Genomic DNA, 20,434 nt, shown 5'->3' with positions numbered 1-20,434 from the left:
GAAAATAATTAGTTGGAAGGTAAAGTTTTATGGTAAATTGGAATACTGATCAGTGAGGACTGTGCAGTTGGTTGAGAAGGTAATTCACGTGAGACAAGTATGGCGGCTAGCTTAGGGTTTTGTGGGTCATAGATTAGAGGGTATCCCACACATTGCGTAAAGTGAAAACAAAGAAAAGGTTTATTGGAAAAATAGTAGTAAAATTAGGGCAAGTCACAGACTCACGTACCAGAAGATAACTGTGCAGAAATTTTCTTACCAGTTACCAGTTACCAGTTACCAGTTGCCACAAATATTGCATGGGAACAGGTTCTCTACATGTGACCTAACTGCGAATAGGGAAAATGAATCTTGTGACCTTATAGAGTTTATCACATATCCCAACCCCAACATGTGAGGTTTTTATGCTCCATTCAAATTAATGATTTGGGTTGTTATTTATGGGATGAATTGTCCACTATAAGAAACTAATAATGAGTAAATATTTTATGACTATATAATATTTAAGAATTTAATGTCGTACCATCCAATCTAATAATTCTACTAATTATTATTTAATATAGAGAAATGTTTATTCACATGCTTTTGTTTTAGGTAGTCAGGTAGACAAATCGTTAGTGTGGTTTTGTCATAAGATGCAATGTTCTGTTCATGAATTACAAGGGGTCCTCACTCACCACCCTCAGTTTTTTAATGGATCTTAGGAGCACTTTCCTTTTCTAACTTTATTTGCTTGTGCCTTCAAATCTTGTAATGAGAACAAAGGAATGGGATAAACGAAGAAAAAGACTTTAATTTTGTTATAAAATTATTAATCAATAATTGATGTTAACATGTGCATGGATAAGAAGTGTACAAGGACAGCTTGATCTAGAGTTATATAATATATTTGGTACTTCATTTTTTTTATCTCATTTTCCCAAGAAAAAAAGCTTTTTTTTTTGTCACGTGCATTATGAACCTATATAAAAAATATAAGAAAAGTTTGGTCTTTTTAAGTAAAATTTTACTTAACTTAGAGACAAGCCACTAGTGAAAAATTAGCATATTACGTTACCCTTTTACGTCAGAAATACGAAAATCCGACGTAAAAAAAATGCGGTGGCATTTTTGTAATTTTTGCGAACTCTTTTACGTCGGACCCTACCAGGTCCGACGTAAAAAAGGACGTAAATTTGAATAAGAGAGCGCGAGGCACACCGTGCCCATTCACTCTTCATCATTTTTCATTTTTTTCTCTCTAAACCTTCTCCTTCTCTTTTGTTACTGAATCGTTTTTTTGTCTTTTGCAGAGGGATGAACTCTTTGTTACTCATTTGCACATTGTTGTTGCTTCTCAAGTATGAATCAAGGTTTCGTTAGCACTTTTCTACTTCGCATTGCTACTCTGGCTATCTGTTTTATTTGATTTTTTGGTTGTTCTATTTGTATAGGTAGTGGCCGTTTTCTTTTGGGTTGTTATACAAAGCTGAATGGCTTGTTCTGCAAGCAGAACGACCCGTTCTGCAAGCAGAACAACCTGTTCTGCTTGGAGAACGGGCCGTTCTGCTTGGAGAACGGGCCGTTCTGCTTGCAGAACAGGCCGTTCTGATTGCAGAACGGGCCGTTCTGCTAGCATTTTTATGTTTTTTTTTATTTTTTTTTATTTTTTTTCCTACTTTTTTACGTCGGATGTCTTAATGTTCGACGTAAATTTACGTCGATTTTGAAGATCCGACGTAAAATTTACGTCTCCCGCTTCTACGTCGAAACATTTTCTGACGTAAAAAGCTGAAAATGTCCGACATAATACACCTCTTTTGTACTAGTGAGCTTTAATGTGATTTTTAAATACTAAAAGTCATGAACAGAAACATAATTGATCTAACCACCACAAATAAAAAAAAAATGTAAATTTATCAGTGACCTCAAGTTTATTGCACACTAAACTCACACATGCATATATATACCACAACACTTGTGTTTGATTTTCGTTCAAAAGTTTCAAAAACGTTCAATTCAATATCATAACTATAATATGCTTTATAACTCATGTCAAAGATGATGACTTCGGATACCTTTAATTTATTTTAAAAACAGTATCAATATCTGTTCATATTAAAACAATATAAAATAACTATATATACTTTAAAATCGCATTATAAACGAGTTAGAATTTAATTTTAATTGGGTTTTTAATTTTATAATTGCAAAAAATTTCATATATTTATTTCAATTTGTTTAATAAAATTCAATGTTGATCATGAAAAACATGTAATTTGTAATATTGTGTGTTTTAGTCTTATTTATTAATTAATGTTATATTTATGTAAGTGTTGAATTATTGTATTTATTTTTGTTTTAGAGCTCTAAGGGTCAAAAAATTATTGAGAGTTAAGTTGATTCTGCAGTGATTTTAATTAATAAAACAAAGATGACAAAGTTTAGGAAAGAATATATAATATTTTTTAAGAAGAGAATTTCATGAGTTCATTTTCTTAAAAATATACATTTGACCAAGATAGAAAATGTAGATAATAATTCTTTTATTTGATTTGAGAGAAAATAAAAATAGTTAATTTCTAATGAGATATTTTTTTTACATTCAATTTAAATTATTTTTTCTCTCTTCTTTCTCATATTCTTTCTATTATTCCAAATTAAACCGGCAATTAGGGGTAGATGTATGAGTCAAGATCGATAGATCCACCCACTAAACTTGTAGACTTTGCAGATACAGACTGATTTTTTATTTATTTATAAATTTTATCCAATTATATCAAATTTTAGGTCTGATTTGTGTAATTCGTAGACTTTACGGACTTAATTTGAAAAGTCTGCGGATTAGTCCATTTAATAATAATATATTTTATTTTATTTTTTTAACACACATATTTGATATTTAATTGATATATTTAGACTTTCAAATTTTCAAGACATTAAGATTTTAATGTTTAGATGGTATATTTGAATTTTAAAATTTTTAAAACATTAAAACTTTGATATTTTTGTTAGAATGTGTAAATATGAATATATTAAGACTTTGGTCTTTTACTTAAAATATTTAACTTTATTACAAATATACTTATATTATATACATATCTTCATGTTTCTATAGCTTAAAAAAAAAACTCTTTCAAATTAAAAAAATAATTCTTTTAATTTTTATATTTATTCGCAGAATTAACATACTGGATACGAATTTAAAACTATTAACTATTCATTTTATAAATCAGATTTATCTAACCGATTAAAAATGCAAATTGAATGATATTTCAAACCATAAATAAGTCGAATCAATATACTCCCCCCTTACTGAAGATTATGTGTTTATGATTTTGCAAGTTAAAACATCATTACTGGAGAAAAAAAATAGTATATTGTATCAAAGTTTCCTAATGACGATCTTAACTATTTTTTTTTTTTTGTAAAGTAAAATAGTTAAATAAAAAAATAATAAGTCTACATTTGATTGGTGAATGATTTCTTGCCAGTTCAACTGCAGCTGCACAACGGCTTCGCTCAGTTGTAGTACCACCACTGTACTCAGAATTTCCCCAACAGATCATAAGTTTATACTTTTACGAGTTTGATGACTAATTTGGACTTAAATTGAAGTTACATGTTGAATTTAGTAATAAAATATCATACTTAAGTCATTCTTGATGCTGATTGTTTTATTAAAAACTTCAAAATGTAAAATAATATAATATTGATTTAAATATTTTTAATCCTTAAAAAATAATAAATGTCATTTTTATCTATGTGACTTTTTTTTAATCATCTCTTTAATATTTAAAATGATTATTTTCACTCATTTTATAAGAAAAAAAATATATTTACAAGAACTAAAAATAAAATTTATAAATTTTAAAATATTAAAAAGTAAGAAATTTTTTTTCAAAATCAAAGTTAAAATTCATTCATTTTATAAAGACTAAAATTATATTTAAACATATAAAATAATTATAGATAAAATCAAAAACCGGTACAATTATGTACCATTCTTTTATAAGTATCTCGTCTTAATTAAATAATAATCTTGTTCAAGAAATAATGGAGTATTAAATTAAATAGATACTTTGTTCAATCGAGAATAATTCAAACTTTGATTGGTAATATTATTGTAAGGTGTTAACTTCTACTAAACTAGATCATTGTTAGTTGAATTTATATCATTTTCAAAAATAATTTTGAAATTTCTTTTTTGCAACAAAATAATTTAAAAAAGTTAATATTAAATTGTAGTTTAAGTATTAAAATAGTTACGTTACAGGAATTTAAGATGATGGGATAATTTAATGGCCTTGATTCTCGCAATAGCGGTCCAATGCGAGAGGCCTGAGATTCTCCACAATATTGTCCTCTTATTTTCCCGCCAAACACGGGAAGGGAGAGAGACACCAGACATCAAATATGGGGCCATTTATTCACTACTCCTTCTATATTTTATTCATAATCATTTAAGATTTTGCACGAAAATTAAAAAAATAATTAAAATTTTAGTTTTTAAAAATATATATTACTTATTTTCCTATTTTACTCTTTTATCTTTTTATAATTATTTTATTAGAAATATATTATCTTTTTAAATGCAACATTAACTTCACATAAGTGGTTAGAAAAAAAATAGGTAAATATTAGAAATAAATAGACACATTGTTCAGTAAACATACATTAATTATCAAGGATAAAAAAGAGAAAAAAAAATTAATAAGTCATTGATTTTAATAAAATGACAATGAAAAAAAACGACAAATTATGACAAAACGACTATGAATAAAAAATGGAGGGAATATATCATACCACATTGAAAATGGGATAAAAAATTATAATACTACCTTATTTTTATATTTCTGGATAAAAATCACGTGCTTAATTAGGATGATCTTTTCTCATTTTTTTCTTTTAAATATTTGTTTGAGTAAAAGCATATTTAAAATAAGATAGAATTAATTTTTTTAATGATTTTTCAAACATCAATTAATTTCAGTATTTTAAGGTATTAATTTTTATACATTTTAGTTGGAGGATACTTTGATTTTAGCGAAGCTTTAATTCTCTTTCGGGAGATTAGTTCAGATATGTATGTAGCACTTAATATATTTACCATTAAATTTTGGCGGACTTTAATTTTATTAAACACCACTATGTATATAGATGGATTATCATGTTCATCGCCTCCTTTTGTGTTGTGACATCTAAATTTGTATGTCTTCATTGTGTTCCAATAAATGCATGCACCGAGACAAATCTGAACTCATGGAAGAAGAGAAAAAGAACATGAAGAGAGAATAAACGAAAAAGGGAAGGGAAAAAATACTGCATGCTGTCACCAGAAAATTATCTCTAGTGACTGTACATAGTTGTTGGAGGCATGTTAATCACAATGTACAATAATGGTGATTGAGGATAGGAGATGATAGTGATATAGTGTTAGGGGTAGGTGATAATTATGTGAATCTTGAATTGATCTAAATGATCAAAATTGTGATATAACTTTTGCTGATGAAATATTATTTTAACACAGATAAAAATCAAACTTGGGTATCAGAAAAATTGTGATGTATGATGACAGAAAATGTGATATAGGGTTAAGATTCCTCAAGTGACCTATTAGTACAAATTCCGAAGCTTAAGATGTAGTTGCAATGTTGCATTAAGAAAGGGGTTAGGATATTAAAAGGGACGCGTGAGGTACATGAAAGTCAATTGAGGACTTAGAGATCTGAACAATGGACAACACAAGAGTGGGCCATTCTTTATTATGTTTGTTTGTAGTAACAGTAGCTATGCCAAATGATGTTGTTCATCACGGGCGTAATTCAATTCATGCATAAGCTAAGCTGTCAGTCACAGTTGTCATTAAACGATAAAAAAGTGTGATATAGGGTTTGTTGGATACATGATTACATACTTGTCATTGAAGCTACTTCCTCTGCCTTCACAATTTCCCTTTGCTCTTTCTTCACCTCGATCCATTATTGCTTCTCAGTCATGTACCCTTTGTGAATGAAAATGAGTTACTTGGTGCCTTGACTCTGATTCTCATATACCCTTTCTAAGTGTTTGTGTAGTGCATCATTTTGGATTCAAGTGTTCAAATGAGTCTGCATGCAAAATAATCTTTCTTTTTCATCTATTTTAAACTGAATTTCAAGATACAACTCAATTTACAATCAGATTTAACTGAAAGTCAAACATGAGAATTTTTCAGTCTTATTTTTTAATCACGCCTTAATCATAGCACAATCTTTCGATACAGTTGCCCCACATCGATAATAGGAGAATGGTGATGTGAGATTTTCACTTGATAATAATTCAGTTAGGGTAATTTGTTTTTATTTTTTATTTTATTTTATGTTTGAAACTTGAAAAATTAGACGGGGAATTAGGTGAATACTGTAAACAAAAAATCATGTCATGCAGGAAAATTTCATAATACTGCAATTCATAGTTAACCAATGCCTTGTTGCACTACCAGTCATATTGCATTACAGTATTAACAGCTTCAATTCAATTTACAATTTTAGCTTAATTATGTCTTTGGATAAGTATTGAAAATTAAGTTTGAATGAAATTTATTTTATAAAATTGATTTTGAAGTGTCATGATTTATGTTTGATTGTTTTCTGTGTTTGCCCAAGTTAGGTAGAAACCACTTTCATATTAAGTAGAAAAATTGTTTTTTTTACACAAAGTAGAAAAATTGTTAAATTTTGTGGTAGAATCTTTAAGAAAAACTTTCCAGTTTTGATTTCTTAAATATAAATATAGATATTTAACCCGTATTTTATTAGTCTTGCCTCAAATTCATGCAGATCTGGTTCAAATAAATAAAATTGAAAATTTAAGTAATTCACTTGTAATAATAAATAGTTATAAAATAAATAAATAAAAATATCATGATCCATTTTTTTTTTGCTTCCATTGCTGATTAAGTTTTTATTTATTTATTTATTTATTATATAATAAAGTTAAGTCAGGTTAGATCAAAATCATGGCTGATAAATATACCCCTTTTTTAAAAAAAAAAAATAAGTACACCTCATATATATATATATTTACAAATATCTTTAATATTTTTATTCATTAATTTTTCAATTTTACACTTTGAACTTTTAATTTAGTAGATTCTTCTTCTTTTTCACACACCTCTTTTTCTCTCCCTTTCAATTTACACATCTCCTTTTCTTTCCATTTCAGCAGGTAGTTTTAATTTTTCTGATTTTCATATCACTTTCTTCCTCTTCATCTCTTTCGGTTGTCACATGCACTCGAACCATAAAATTGGTAAGCGACGGTACTATAAGCACGTGTGACTTCCTCATCAATTTTGAAGATGTCAAGCTAGAGACACATATTTTTTTTCTGAACACTTCCTCTCCTTTCATACTTTGAAAAAACATTAACTTTAGTGTTTTGAAAAATACTTTTTAGAACATTAATTTTAATATTCTAGAATAGTGAAATTAATCCTCAAAAAAGGATTTTCCAGAATTATGTTTTTACATACTTTTTGAAAGTACTTTTCGAAACACTAAATTTATTATTTTGAAAAAAATCTTTCTAGAATTATGCAAAATAACACACTTCTAAAAATTACTTTTCAAAATACTAATTTTATTGCTTTATAGAATAGTAAAATTAATGTTTTGAAAAATACCTTTTGAAAATATGTTGTTTTACATAATTTCGCAAAGTTTTATTTTTTCAAGAACAGTAAATTTAATGTTATATTAAGTGCTTTTCAGAAGTATGTTAAAAATACAATTGTGAAAAATACTTTCTCAAACACTAATTTCACTATTCTGGAAAATACTTTCCGAAACACCAAATTATTTGTAACCCTAAGTTAAATGTTGTGTTTTTTAAACGTGTAAATGAGGAAAAATGTTTGAAAAGAAAAAGCAATTTGGTTTGACACCTTTGATATTATCAAAGAAGTCACACACACTTATAATAATATTAAAAATCATTTTTATGCCTTGAGTGCATGTGGAAACTAAAAGGGAGAAAGAGAGTAATAGTGTAAAAATTGAAAAGGAAGAAATTAATGTAAAAATCTAAAGAATTTAAATTATATACTAAAATAGGTGGGAAGTAGGAGAAAGATAAAGAGGTGTATGTAAAAATTGAAAAGTGGAGAGAAAGAAATGTATAAAAAAGAAATAAAAATGTTAAATTCAATAATGTTGGAGGTGTAAAATTAAAAATAAAAAATTTAAAAAAATAGTTTTTTTTAGAAAAAGGTAGACTTATAAAAAAAATTGGAGGTATATATATTATCGGGCTAAACAAATTAGCCCATTGGGCTTTGATCCATTTCGACAACCCCATTCTCTTTTAGAAGCAAGGAAAATTGTGCATAATTTTTTTGGGTACAGAAAGTTGTGCAACATTTTGGACCCATGTATCTTACATAATTTTAAACACTTAAAAGATAGAATATAGTTCAAAACTACATTTTTCGGATGATACAAGAATAGGAGTCCATTTTAATTTGTTGGTTTACTTTTTTGGCTTTTTGCACATTGTTTGGAAGATTAAAATGAAACATGGAGGACATATTTTTCCTAGAAGATTTGTATTTAATTTTTTTAATTTTTTTTTTGAAAAACTGTTGTGTAGTGGAGGGGGAAAAATATCCAATTTGGGCGCACGGTGATATTTTCTTGGTTTTACAGCACCAATTTATAATTAAGAGCATTTCGAATTGTACAATTACGGTAGAATAGTTTAACTCACTTTTTGCGAGTCTTACAATGGGATTTAAGAGTTTCCACAAAATTTTCTTCTAAAGATTAAGGATTTAAAATAAGTTTTACAATTGTTTCATAATTTTTAAGAACGATTAATGACTATTGCTTATATATCTTACAATGGGTAAATAATAGGCGTGAGCCATTCAAAGTGCCAAATTCTATTTTGTAAATATCCCTCAACCTTAGCAACCAAGAATTGAACTCATAATAATCGAATAATATATAATTAAAAATGCTTACATTAAGTAGTACGATATTTATATTTTTAATTAATAATTAAAGTTTGATTTTTATTTCAAGTATCGACTAGAAATATTACTTTAGTTTTATAAAGGTTAAAAAGAAGTTATACTTCTGTATAAAATAATAAATTTTTTTTGAAACCCATAATTTCTCATAATATCCCATTCCAATCATGCTTGCCAAGGAGAGAGTAGCAGGACAAATGCCAAGATCACCTCGAGCTTTTGGTAGGGAGATGGAGATGGTCTCCCACTTAAACCAATAACAAGGATTATTTTTACATGAATATTCTTACCTAAAAAATTCTTTTACTATTTTTTTTCTTCTTATCTCTCTTGATTTACCCGTCTATACATGCTGCACAAGGAGTAAAAAGTTGTAGGTGTAACAAGATTAGTTCACGTGGAATGTGTAAACGAATCGAAGGGGTACTAATCTTATCAAAAGAAAATGATTAGGTGTAATTCTTATATTAAGGATTTAAGGGAGTACGTGCTCGTGACAAAAGCAAGTAGACAACACTTGTCAATTGTCTAGTCAAGAGGACTTTTGTTTATAAATCCTTTAACAAAGTCGCAAATGCTTTAGCTTTTGATTTATTGACGAACAGCATGTTGTATCCAGCTATTAAAGTTTATACTTGCACACACATAAAACCGAAAAATACAAGTATTTTCTTTAAACAAACATGAAAATATGTATTATAATATCCTATTCAACACTGGTTCCGCTGCACGAGAGATCAATGCAAATAAGGTGGACTGACTCATAACTTGTAATCATACAGGGCCATGCATGCATGGTGGTGGGGATATATACTCGTATGTAGTGTTCCACTTTGAGGCTCCTTTCTTACTTTAAAGTGAACCAATGTCTCTCCTTTCTTTTTACAAAGCTCACTTCTCATCACACTTTTTCTTAAGTCACCTATAAAATAATAGAAAGTAGGACACATTTCTCAGCAAAAGAATGCAACATTCATTGACTTGCCTCTCCAGTCTTCCCCCAACTTACCATAAGCTTTCATTTGAAAACTGTTGCTGCCTGCAGCAACATTTTTGTTTTAAATTGGAACTATCCAGAATTCGGTCATGCTATGACTCTAAGTTGACTGCTAGCAATGAATTTGTTTTGGTCAATTTGCTTGTGAGCTTGAAGGGTGTAGTGGAGATCAACTAGTACTTATGAGGGATATTCAAGTGCATGTGCATGATTGAAGAGGATGGCCAACATGGAGCGAGTGAGTTCAACTTTCATGCGTTTGTTTCTTCTTTGGACAATTTTGGTGCATGGCTTGGTGCTCAAGGTTTCTGGCAACGCAGAAGGTGACCTTTTATGCTTACTTTGCTTATTTGGTGTTTGACTTGATGGTTTATTTTATTTTCCTGTTTTTGTTGCTTTTAAGCTGTATTGCGTTGTGTCTGGCGCATGTGTTTGAATGAGTAGTAAAACTGGAGAAGGATTTAGTTTGTTATGCTTTTATGTTGAAGACTTGGAGAAGCTAGCTTTTGAAATATTTTACCTCAGTTCTCTGCCTTTGCTTTGCCTGTAATATTTTTGTTAATAGAATATTATCTTATAAAAAACATATAAGAGAAAATTAGTATTTTTTGTCCACTCTAAATTAAAAAGTTGGATTTTGTTGAAAACAGAGTATAAAAAGAAAGGTAGGTTGAATCCTAAATTATTAAAATCTACAACTTCACATATAAAAGAAGGTAAAAAATCAATGATATATTTGAGTTATAACAAGTATTTAAATAGTAAAATTAATTCTTAATTAGGTAAAGTTAAAAGTAAATTATAACTAAACTAACAAGTAAACATCATTTAGTTATGTAATTTACTTTTTTTAAAATATAATTTTTTTAATCACATTTACAAGTAAAACAGAAAATTGTATCAACTTTAAAATATTTAATTTATAGTGAAAAAATCTCAATTGGTAAGGTTTTGTTTTTGTCATCTAACTTTGTATTTTGTTTGTCCTTATGCTATAACAGTGTTGGATCTTACAGTTAGATCCAATTTCATGTGAAAATTGTGTTCTATTTTTCTTCCGAAAGATGAGGATGAACGATTATTGAAATTGATTGAGGGGTTCGTTAGATGTTGGATTGTGACAAATATATTAAAAGATTGTGTGATTTCATTAGCTAAAGTGAGAGAATGAATTGGATTGTTCTTCATGATCCATTTTCTTATTGTTTCGAAGAAGAGATCTCCACATTTTGACAGTAATTAATTGAATTTCTTTGGGCCTTCTTCTCACCATTAACGTGTGATCTTCACTCTATAATAAGGAGAATCAAATGCTGCAAGATGACCTGATTTGGTTTTCTACCAAATCCTAGTGCTTGGTGAAGGTGTGAACTAATGGTGAGATCTAACACTGTTATAATGGAAAGACAGAGTACAACATATTAAAACACAAATTAGGTGATTAAATTGAAATGAAACCAATGTTTAATTTAGAGGACAAAATACTAACTTAGCCTTTTAAAAGTTTCTGCGGTGAGTTGGCGCTCTATATGAAGCTTGGGTTGTAACCTCAAAACGTTTGACGTTATTCTTGGGGAGTTATTGAGGAACTTGGACTTCATGATTTTATTTCACACAATTTCATTGGAGCAACATAAATACTGACACCTGTTTAAACTTTTTACTCCTATCCCTGTGGATTTAATATATTTGGGATGTTTATGTTTGTAGTTGCACTTGAATATTACCATTATGGCAGGTGATGCCCTGATGGCATTGAAGAACAATATGAATGATCCTGAAGATGTTCTTCATTCTTGGGATGCTTCCATTGTCAATCCTTGTACCTGGGTTCATGTTACTTGCAACCATGAAAATAGCGTGACCCGTGTGTAAGATGTCTATGTTATTTTTGACTTGCAGTTTCATGAAAGTTTGTGCATGACAGGTAACTTTTTTGTTTGGCTAGTGATCTTGGAAATTTAAAGCTCACGGGCCAACTTGTTCCTCAACTTGGAGAACTCCCAAATTTGACTTCCTTGTAAGTTACAAAACAAATACAATTTTATTGCTGAATTTACGTCTTCTTTCTGACTATATCTTTCTTATTTCTTGATTGTTGGTTGAAAGTTGAAACAAATATGACTAGGCAATTATACTTTAACTTGTATTCAAAAAATTTCCTGACGGTTCTTTTATACACTAATTGCTTTATGTTAATGATATGTTGATTATATTAAGTAACAAGTCCACCAGGAAGTTAAAATTTCCATTAGCAAAGAGTTTGAAATGAAAGAATTGGGTGTAACTATGAAAATTCCTTGTATGAAGATTCACAGGGACCGTCGAGGAAGAAGAACATTCTTATCTCAAAAAGGAATATATTGAAAAAGTGCCTGAAAGTTGAAATGTTTAATGAGTATTTGAAAATCTGTTTGTAATTTTTAACCAAACTTAAAAGTAAAACAAAAAATTGTAAAAATTTTAAAATATTTAATTATGGTAGTGGAAAAATCTCAATGGTCGATCATTGATAAAATTGTTGTTCAAAGATTCACATCTTTAATAATCCCGCAAATATACTTAGAGCATGTTTATATATTAGTTACAAATACTTTTAAGAATTTTTTTTTATTGAAAATAAAGAGTATTTTTTTAATAGAAAAGTTCTTAAAAATGTTTCTAAATTTGTATGGAAACAAACTTACTAAACTACTTTTGAATTCCAAGTTTCACCATTGCTTGAAGTTGGTTTGTCTTTACCACACTTGCATGCCCCTTAAGGCTTTATATGACTTGAGCAACTAGTCGAGTTCAAGTGAAAGTGGAGACCGTTTCCACTCTTTAAAACCATTGATACTAATGGTTATAATTTCATATAAACAACAATTCATTTGGATGGTCCAAAAGCTTTCTTGTCACCTGTAAAAGGTGGCTAAGCTATTTTGAATTTTTTCATCATTTTATTTTCATTCTTTTAAAGTGTTTTCTTTGTTCTTTATCCTCATTATTGTTTTTGGAGGATTTGTGTTAATCTCATTTTCATAGTGGAATCACATTGCTTTCGTTCTATTTGCTTATAGTTCATCCATTGACTTGAACTTGTGCTTTTGCAAAACATATATACACATTGACATTTTGTGTAGTTCAATTTTTTCCTTATCAGCTTCTACTAGATTTTAAATCGTCATTGCATTGATACAAATGTATTATGCAGTTTTCAGTTATTAATTGGAATTTTTTTCTTTGTCAAAATCTAAACATTTTTTTGTCTCAATGACAGGAAACTTGATGGTAATAATATATCTGGAACAATCCCAGATGAGCTTGGAAATTTGACAAACTTGGTGAACTTGGATCTTTACATGAACAACATTAGTGGTCCCATTCCGGATAAATTGGCCAACCTTAAAAAACTACGTTACCTGTATGACATGCTTTCCTTTATCTCATATATCTTTAATCTATAAAACTTATTTAAATCAAGTATAAGACGCACCCCCCCACTTACTGCTTAATGATTGTTTGTTGTCATGTCTTGTAACTCTTCTCTGTCAATAGTTTAATATCTGCAAACTAAATGACACTGTTCCATGAACTAGGCGTCTCAACAATAACAACTTGTCAGGAAAAATTCCTATGAGTCTGACCAATGTTTCTCTACAAGTGCTGTGAGCTTTACTCCTAAAATTTATATTTTATATTTCACTTTTGTGTTATTTTATATGTAATCTGACACCATGATCATTGTTGAATCTAGTGATTTATCGAACAACAACTTAGAAGGAGATATCCCATTCAATGGTTCCTTCTCATTTTTCACTCCCATCAGGTTTGGTACAAATTAAATTCTGTTTCGCCACACTTTGCCTTCCTTTGGTAGAAATGACTAAGAAATAGGAAAGAAGGCAATGAAATGACAAAGAATTAATTAAAATTGAATGGTCGTTTGGCAGATATGAAATAGGAGAACGAAGAAATAAAAAAGTGTATATTCTGCAATTTTTTTTTTTAAATTTGCACATGAACTATACACACTTTAAAATTCCTTTGTAATTGATTAAAATAATATTGCACCCGATTAAACCATTTTTATGCGCAAAATCGTAAATGTTGTGTATTTAATTAATTAAGTTTTTTATTAATCAAATTTTTGTACTATTTTCATATTTGAATATGTTTCAACATATTCAATACATTTGATCGAATAAGATTAATAATCGATTGCAGTTGAATTTTAAATATTTTAATTTAATATTAAAGTTAAAAATTAATTTTAAATATTTTTTCTTTCCTTTTTTACTTGTTTTTATTATTTATTTATTTTCATTTTTATATACTTTATTCCCTAACTATTTCTCTCCATCTTACAAAACATATATAATGGGTCCGTTTGTTTATACTTAAAAAGGAATGTTTATAAATAAATGATTTTAGAAAAAAAAATTCTTTAAAAAATAGATATGAATTGTTTCTAAAAAAAAACTAGAAAATTGCCTATTTTAAAAAAAGTTTAGACAAATATAACAAAAAAGAAAAAAAGTGTTTATTTTATTTAAAAAATGTTTTTATTATAAAAAAATGCTTATAACAAACAAACTCAATATTATTTTTCTCTATTTGTTTCCTTTTTTTCTTAATCAAACAACTTATTTTCACTCGTTTATTCCTATCTTTTTTATTTATTTTTTTTATCTATTTTTTATTTTTTATTTTTACCAAACACACCATTCAACACTTCACTAATAGTCCATATTTGGGATGTGGGCCACATTACTATTATTATAGAGGGATGAGATATCAAAATTTTACTAAGCCCTTTATTTATTGTTACAGTTTTGAGAATAATACTTTATTGAATCAGATCCCTCGTGCTCCACCAGCTCCTACACTGCAACAAAATCCTCCAGGTTTGTTGATATTTGTTTTATTGTTGGTAATGAATTATTTTCAATGGATGATCTACCTAAAAGCATATGCTATAACTCTTAAATTACTCTCATGTGAGAGTCCACTTATTGGCTTGAAACAGACAAAATATAGTCTTACAACTAAATTTAAAAGCAAACCAACTTTGCTTAAAATTGTAATATTGGCGCAACAATCAAACTCTACACCACCAGCTCAACTAAACTTTGATACCATGTAATTTAAACCACTATGAGAACCAAAGACTCAATATTAATACTATGTAAAAGTAGGTTTTCAATTTTGGTGCTATTTTACTTTTGTTTCTTCTACAATCTGCATCCATTCTAATCCTTTTCATACTACTAATGTTTTCTTCACCCTTGTATGCCAGAAGGCAAGGATTTCGAAGGTATTGATAATGGATAGGTTGCGTGATTTTTTTTTTCTTTTCCAAATGCTTATTCTGTAATTTTGGATGACTTCTATGAAAGAACCTTTCCATTCTTAAAAGTTATTGAAAAGGATGGACTAATTGTTATCTATTGCTAGCAAGTCCGTATAATTTTTGCATCAATATTATTTCTTAATTTATGCCTTGGTTTGACTGTGTAATAAATTTGTTCAAAATCAGATTTGAATCAGATCAGAATTATGATCAGATCGTAGGTGATAGGCTAGTTTTTTGCTTCCTAACTCTTTTCCTGATTGTGGTAGACTTGGTTTCCTCTTTGATACTAATTCTGTTTATAAATCAGTGGCTATATTATTCGAATTCTATTAAAGAAGCTTCTCTATTATAATATCATGAACAATGATCTTTGATGATTATATATAGATACCTTAAGCATATCTTCTTTTGTGTGGTTAAATGTATAGTGTCTTACGGTGAATGTGTTTTAACCCATGATCTTATTTTGAGTGGAGGGATAAGCCTAGAGTGTGGTGTGACATATAATTGAGAAAAAGGAAAGTGGGATAGGGGAAAAGTTATTTTGGACTTGGCGATGCTTGTTGTTAACATCCTGTTAAGAGAAAAAGGAAATATTCATTTGATAAAAGATGGGGGAATGAGAGGACAGGGAGAAAGAAGAGTTTCCCAATTTGAACCGAGTGACTCTTCCTTTGATGCTGGATCATTGTAGTTTTTCCTTTTGTTTGAAGAATACCACATTACCACACTATATGCTTAAGTCTATTCAATGCGAAGCTGTTAACAATGAAAACATATAAGTCGGAAGAGAGGAGAACAAATGGAAAAATATAGCTTGAGTAGTGGGGATGCAAAAGTGCGTTCACGTTTTTTGCATGTATATGAATGTTTTCAATGACTTGGAAGTGTTAAAGTACAAGTTTACCAGAAAAAATGCACACATAAGTACTACCCACTAAAAACAAGAATTCTTACCTACTTTTACCTATTGCATGTTGACTAAAGCACACTACATATCACTTACTTTCATCTAAAACAAATTTCATATAAAACAAATACAAAACAGCAAAGTTTATATTCAAATATCAAGAAAATTTTCAAAGTCTAAAAGAACACTACAACAAAATTGTCATATAGTGACATACACTCTATAATGACACGATACGTGTCATTAAAAATTACTTTTACACACACAATAAATATAATATATGTTAGTATATTGTTAAAAAAGTATGGGTATACGATATAGTGACACACAAAACATGTCGTTAAATCTTGTTTAAAATCAACACTAAAATTGTATGTAACTATATGTCAAATAGATATCACTATATGTAACATTTCTTGTAGTGGAAGCACAATGGAATTTAGTTATAGTTTCCCATTTAATTTTGTTAAATCTTGTAGATAAAGGTATCAGAGCTATAGGAGCCATAGCTGGAGGAGTTGCTGTAGGTGCTGCACTGTTGTTTGTAGCCCCGGTAATTGCATTTGTTTATTGGAAAAGAAGGAAGCCACAAGATGATTTCTTTGATGTTGCAGGTTAGTTTATTAACAAAAAAAATGTGGTATAACATACTGATTAAAGCTGCATATGATAATTAACTGTTTGTAGTTGAGATTTTTTATTATCATAATTAAATATTTTAAAATTTCTATAGATTTCTATTTTGTTTGTTAGTTTAATTAAATGTTGTTTATGTTTAGAAAAAGTAATTGTGCAGACAAATGATGTTTTCTTGTTAGCTATTAGGACTTAAGTACATGAGAAGAGTCCAACTCAAAAGATTAGTCTATTAGATAGGAGAATCTCAAGTTTAAGTACTACATTAAATTTCATATTTTATTAAACGTGGAACTCCTAACATTGTTGCCCCCTTTAAGGGTCGATGTCCACTACAACTTTCACCCTATCGACACTAATCCAGTGGTAGCTTCACTCACCTATTAGTATTTGATTTGACATTTTAATCCAGCTTATAAGTTATGTTTTTCGTTGCCCAACTTTCAACGAAAACATCAATGATAAGGATATGATATTAGCTTAGTCATAATTTGTTGTTTGCTTTATTCAATCATAGATTAGTTAATTTTGATATTTAAGCACTTTTAATGTGTATAAAATTGAATTCATAACTCAAATATATCATATCAGTTCTTATCTCTTTTTATATGTGGGAAATTACAGATTTTCTAATCTCAACATTTATATTTTGTTTAGTCATACACCGTTGTTTTTTATGTTCTGTTTTCAACAATAACCTTAATTGAATTTTGTATCTCCTCCAATGATAGCTGAGGAGGATCCGGAAGTTCACCTTGGTCAGCTTAAAAGGTTTTCACTACGTGAACTACTAGTTGCAACAGATGGCTTTAATAACATTCTTGGTAGAGGTGGATTTGGCAAGGTTTATAAAGGACGCTTAACAAATGGTGAGCTAGTAGCAGTAAAAAGACTTAAAGAGGAACGCACACAGGGTGGGGAGTTGCAATTTCAAACTGAAGTGGAAATGATCAGCATGGCTGTGCATCGAAATTTGCTTCGCTTGCGTGGCTTTTGTATGGCACGTACTGAACGCTTGCTTGTGTATCCTTTCATGGTTAATGGAAGTGTAGATACATGTTTACGAGGTACCCTTATTAGACTACTCTACTGGGGAGGATTAATGTGATATGTACTGCTTTTATTATTGTAAATAGTATAAAAAAGATACTTTATGTCTATGTGTATTTAAAAAAGAATAAAATAAAAATGAGTCATTAATAATAAAAGAATCTAAACAACTTTGGATAGTTATAATTTTTGAAAGATGGTAGAGAGAAAGAGTAGTTTGAGAGATGGTTATAGAGACAAAATTGTCCATATAAGTTATTAAATTTGATCCTTTGTTGGCGCTAATTTTTTTCATACATTCATCCAATTTTGTTTGACCTCACCATTTAATGTGGTGAAAGAGAGTACAAATCAACTCTTCTGCTAAATAGTGTAAAAGAAATATTGTATTTTTCTGAGGAAGATATTTTATAAAAATTATTGGTATAAGGTTATTACACAAACATATTTTACAATGATGAGATATTGTTCGCATTGGGGTTAAATCCCCACGGTTTTGCTTTTAATCATCATCCAAAAGGTCTCTCTATCATTAAAGTATTTTTATGCTATATAAGTTGTTATTTCTTTGTATTATTTTATTGACGTGAGACTTATTTGTATCCCAACATACATGTTATTCAAAGCCAAAAGTCTTTGTGTTTTTGTAGATAGACCAAAATCAAAACCACCACTTGAATGGCCAATACGGAAGCGTATTGCTCTAGGAGCTGCTAGGGGACTTGCTTATTTGCATGATCATTGTGACCCAAAGATTATTCATCGTGATGTCAAAGCTGCTAATATATTGTTGGATGATGACTTCGAACCAGTTGTTGGAGACTTTGGTTTAGCAAAGCTTATGAATTACAAAGATACTCATGTTACCACTGCTGTACGTGGTACGATTGGCCATATAGCACCAGAGTATCTATCAACCGGAAAGTCTTCTGAGAAAACTGATGTATATGGATATGGTGTGATGCTTCTTGAAATAATAACTGGACAGAGGGCTTTTAATTTGGCACGACTCGTCGTCGATGATGAGATCATGTTACTTGATTGGGTAGGTATTATGTTTAGTTATTTACTAAAGATATTATGTTAGTACTTCTTGTTCAATTAGCATCCACACGTATTTTTCTAAATACTATGAGGTTGAATATGATCCAATGGAAGGAAAATACAAAATTGTTTTGGTTGTTCTTATTTTTCTGTCCCAAATGTCATCTTCCTGGTTTTCGTTGTTTAGTTTGTCGTTATTGCATCAGCTATGTAACGATGTTAGAACCAATGACTAATGATTTTGTTGGCAAATGGAATTATTTTGATCGCAGGTGAAAGTAGTTCTGAAAGACAAGAAGTTGGATGCACTTGTGGATGCAGATTTAAAGGGAAATTATGATGGGAGGGAAGTAGAGGAGGTAATCAAAGTGGCCTTGCTATGCACACAAAACTCCCCTTTGGATAGACCCACGATGTCTGAGGTGGTGAGAATGCTAGAGGGTGAAGGTTTGGCAGAAAAATGGGACCAATGTTGGCAGAAAGAGGATATGATCCAACAAAAGTCCAAACCCACCAATCTCCACACTAATTATTGGCCATTCCCATTTGATTCACCATCAACTTCAACTTCTAGTATTCAACCAGATGAACTGTCAGGCCCTAGATGATCTTTGAACAGAGAGAAACATTTTAAATATTGAGGTGTTTAGCAAAGGAAGAAATTCTTTGTAGAAACAAATAGTTTCTCTTAAAGCTCTGCAAAATGTTGGTTTGGTGCACTTTAGCGTGCCATGCCGTGGTTTAATAATATATATAGTTCGTGTCTAATTAAGTATTTCTAAGTCTTTGATCACTGTTACTAATTCACTACATGTTCAGTGAGTGTTACATAGGGGCCAGGTTATAGTAGTGTCATATATAAATCTACACTGGTCATTGTGTTTTGTATATAATGTGATTCATGAAACAACCAGTTAAAAGTTAAAAGGAGATGTCTGATTCGATGGGTATTAATATTATTTACACCATTTTGTATTTTTGTTGGTGCAAATAATTTTGTTTATAACTGCTATTATTAAGGATGTTGATATAAATTTATGGTATTATACTTTGTGTTATCTTCTGTACTATTAATATAACCATGTTTCTTCTAAAAAAAATAATAATATGACAATGGTCGAATGTATATATATATATATATATATATATATAGAGGAAGAATTCGTTTACTTCATGAGTAAGTTTACCCAAACTTACTTCATTCAATAATTCATGTTTTACATCAAATTTTAACGATCCAACCGTTGAATTTAAAGTTCTTAATGCATAGATCAAATATGCAAATTTTTAAAAAATTTGAAAATCATTTGATACTTGGTTTCATTAATTCAAATCGAAGGATAATTATAAAATTATTTTGTACATTGATTTGAATTAATGAAACAAAATATCAAATGATTTGCAAATTTTTTAAAAATATGCAAATTTGATCTATGCATTAAGAATTTTAAATTTAACGGTTGGATC

The 20,434-nt window shown here is 29.4% G+C and overlaps 1 protein-coding gene across 2 annotated transcripts; it reads left to right on the top strand.

The window, feature by feature from the left end:
• Nucleotides 1-9,935: 9,935 nt before the first annotated feature.
• Nucleotides 9,936-19,942, top strand: LOC109804867 (somatic embryogenesis receptor kinase 4). 2 transcript variants are annotated; one of them, XM_020366759.3, is made up of 11 exons: nucleotides 9,936-10,312; nucleotides 11,728-11,860; nucleotides 11,938-12,009; nucleotides 13,252-13,395; nucleotides 13,571-13,639; nucleotides 13,729-13,800; nucleotides 14,805-14,878; nucleotides 16,717-16,851; nucleotides 17,605-17,940; nucleotides 18,574-18,968; nucleotides 19,240-19,942. In XM_020366759.3, exons 1-11 carry the CDS (start codon nucleotides 10,210-10,212, stop codon nucleotides 19,573-19,575), a joined length of 1,869 nt encoding a protein of 622 aa, XP_020222348.1. In that variant the 5' UTR covers nucleotides 9,936-10,209; the 3' UTR covers nucleotides 19,576-19,942. The 2 variants fall into 2 exon arrangements, with proteins under 2 accessions (XP_020222348.1, XP_029128561.1); XM_029272728.2 differs by having other exon boundaries at nucleotides 11,700-11,860.
• The last annotated feature ends 492 nt before the right edge of the window (nucleotides 19,943-20,434 follow it).

Source organism: Cajanus cajan, chromosome 2 (genome assembly GCF_000230855.2).
Source record: "Cajanus cajan strain Asha chromosome 2, NIPB_CcT2T_4, whole genome shotgun sequence".
Lineage (NCBI taxonomy): Eukaryota > Viridiplantae > Streptophyta > Magnoliopsida > Fabales > Fabaceae > Cajanus > Cajanus cajan.
The sequence above is the reverse complement of the archived record's forward strand: the minus strand, read 5'-3'. Positions and strand labels throughout refer to the sequence as shown.

Bases quoted from the DNA above. Each gene is read 5' to 3' on its own strand.
- LOC109804867 (XM_020366759.3), top strand. From the start codon at position 10,210: ATGGCCAACATGGAGCGAGTGAGTTCAACTTTCATGCGTTTGTTTCTT. The intron at 11,861-11,937 runs GTAAGATGTCTA...TTGTTTGGCTAG, and splicing joins GAAAATAGCGTGACCCGTGT to TGATCTTGGAAATTTAAAGC. The intron at 13,640-13,728 runs GTGAGCTTTACT...TGTTGAATCTAG, and splicing joins AATGTTTCTCTACAAGTGCT to TGATTTATCGAACAACAACT.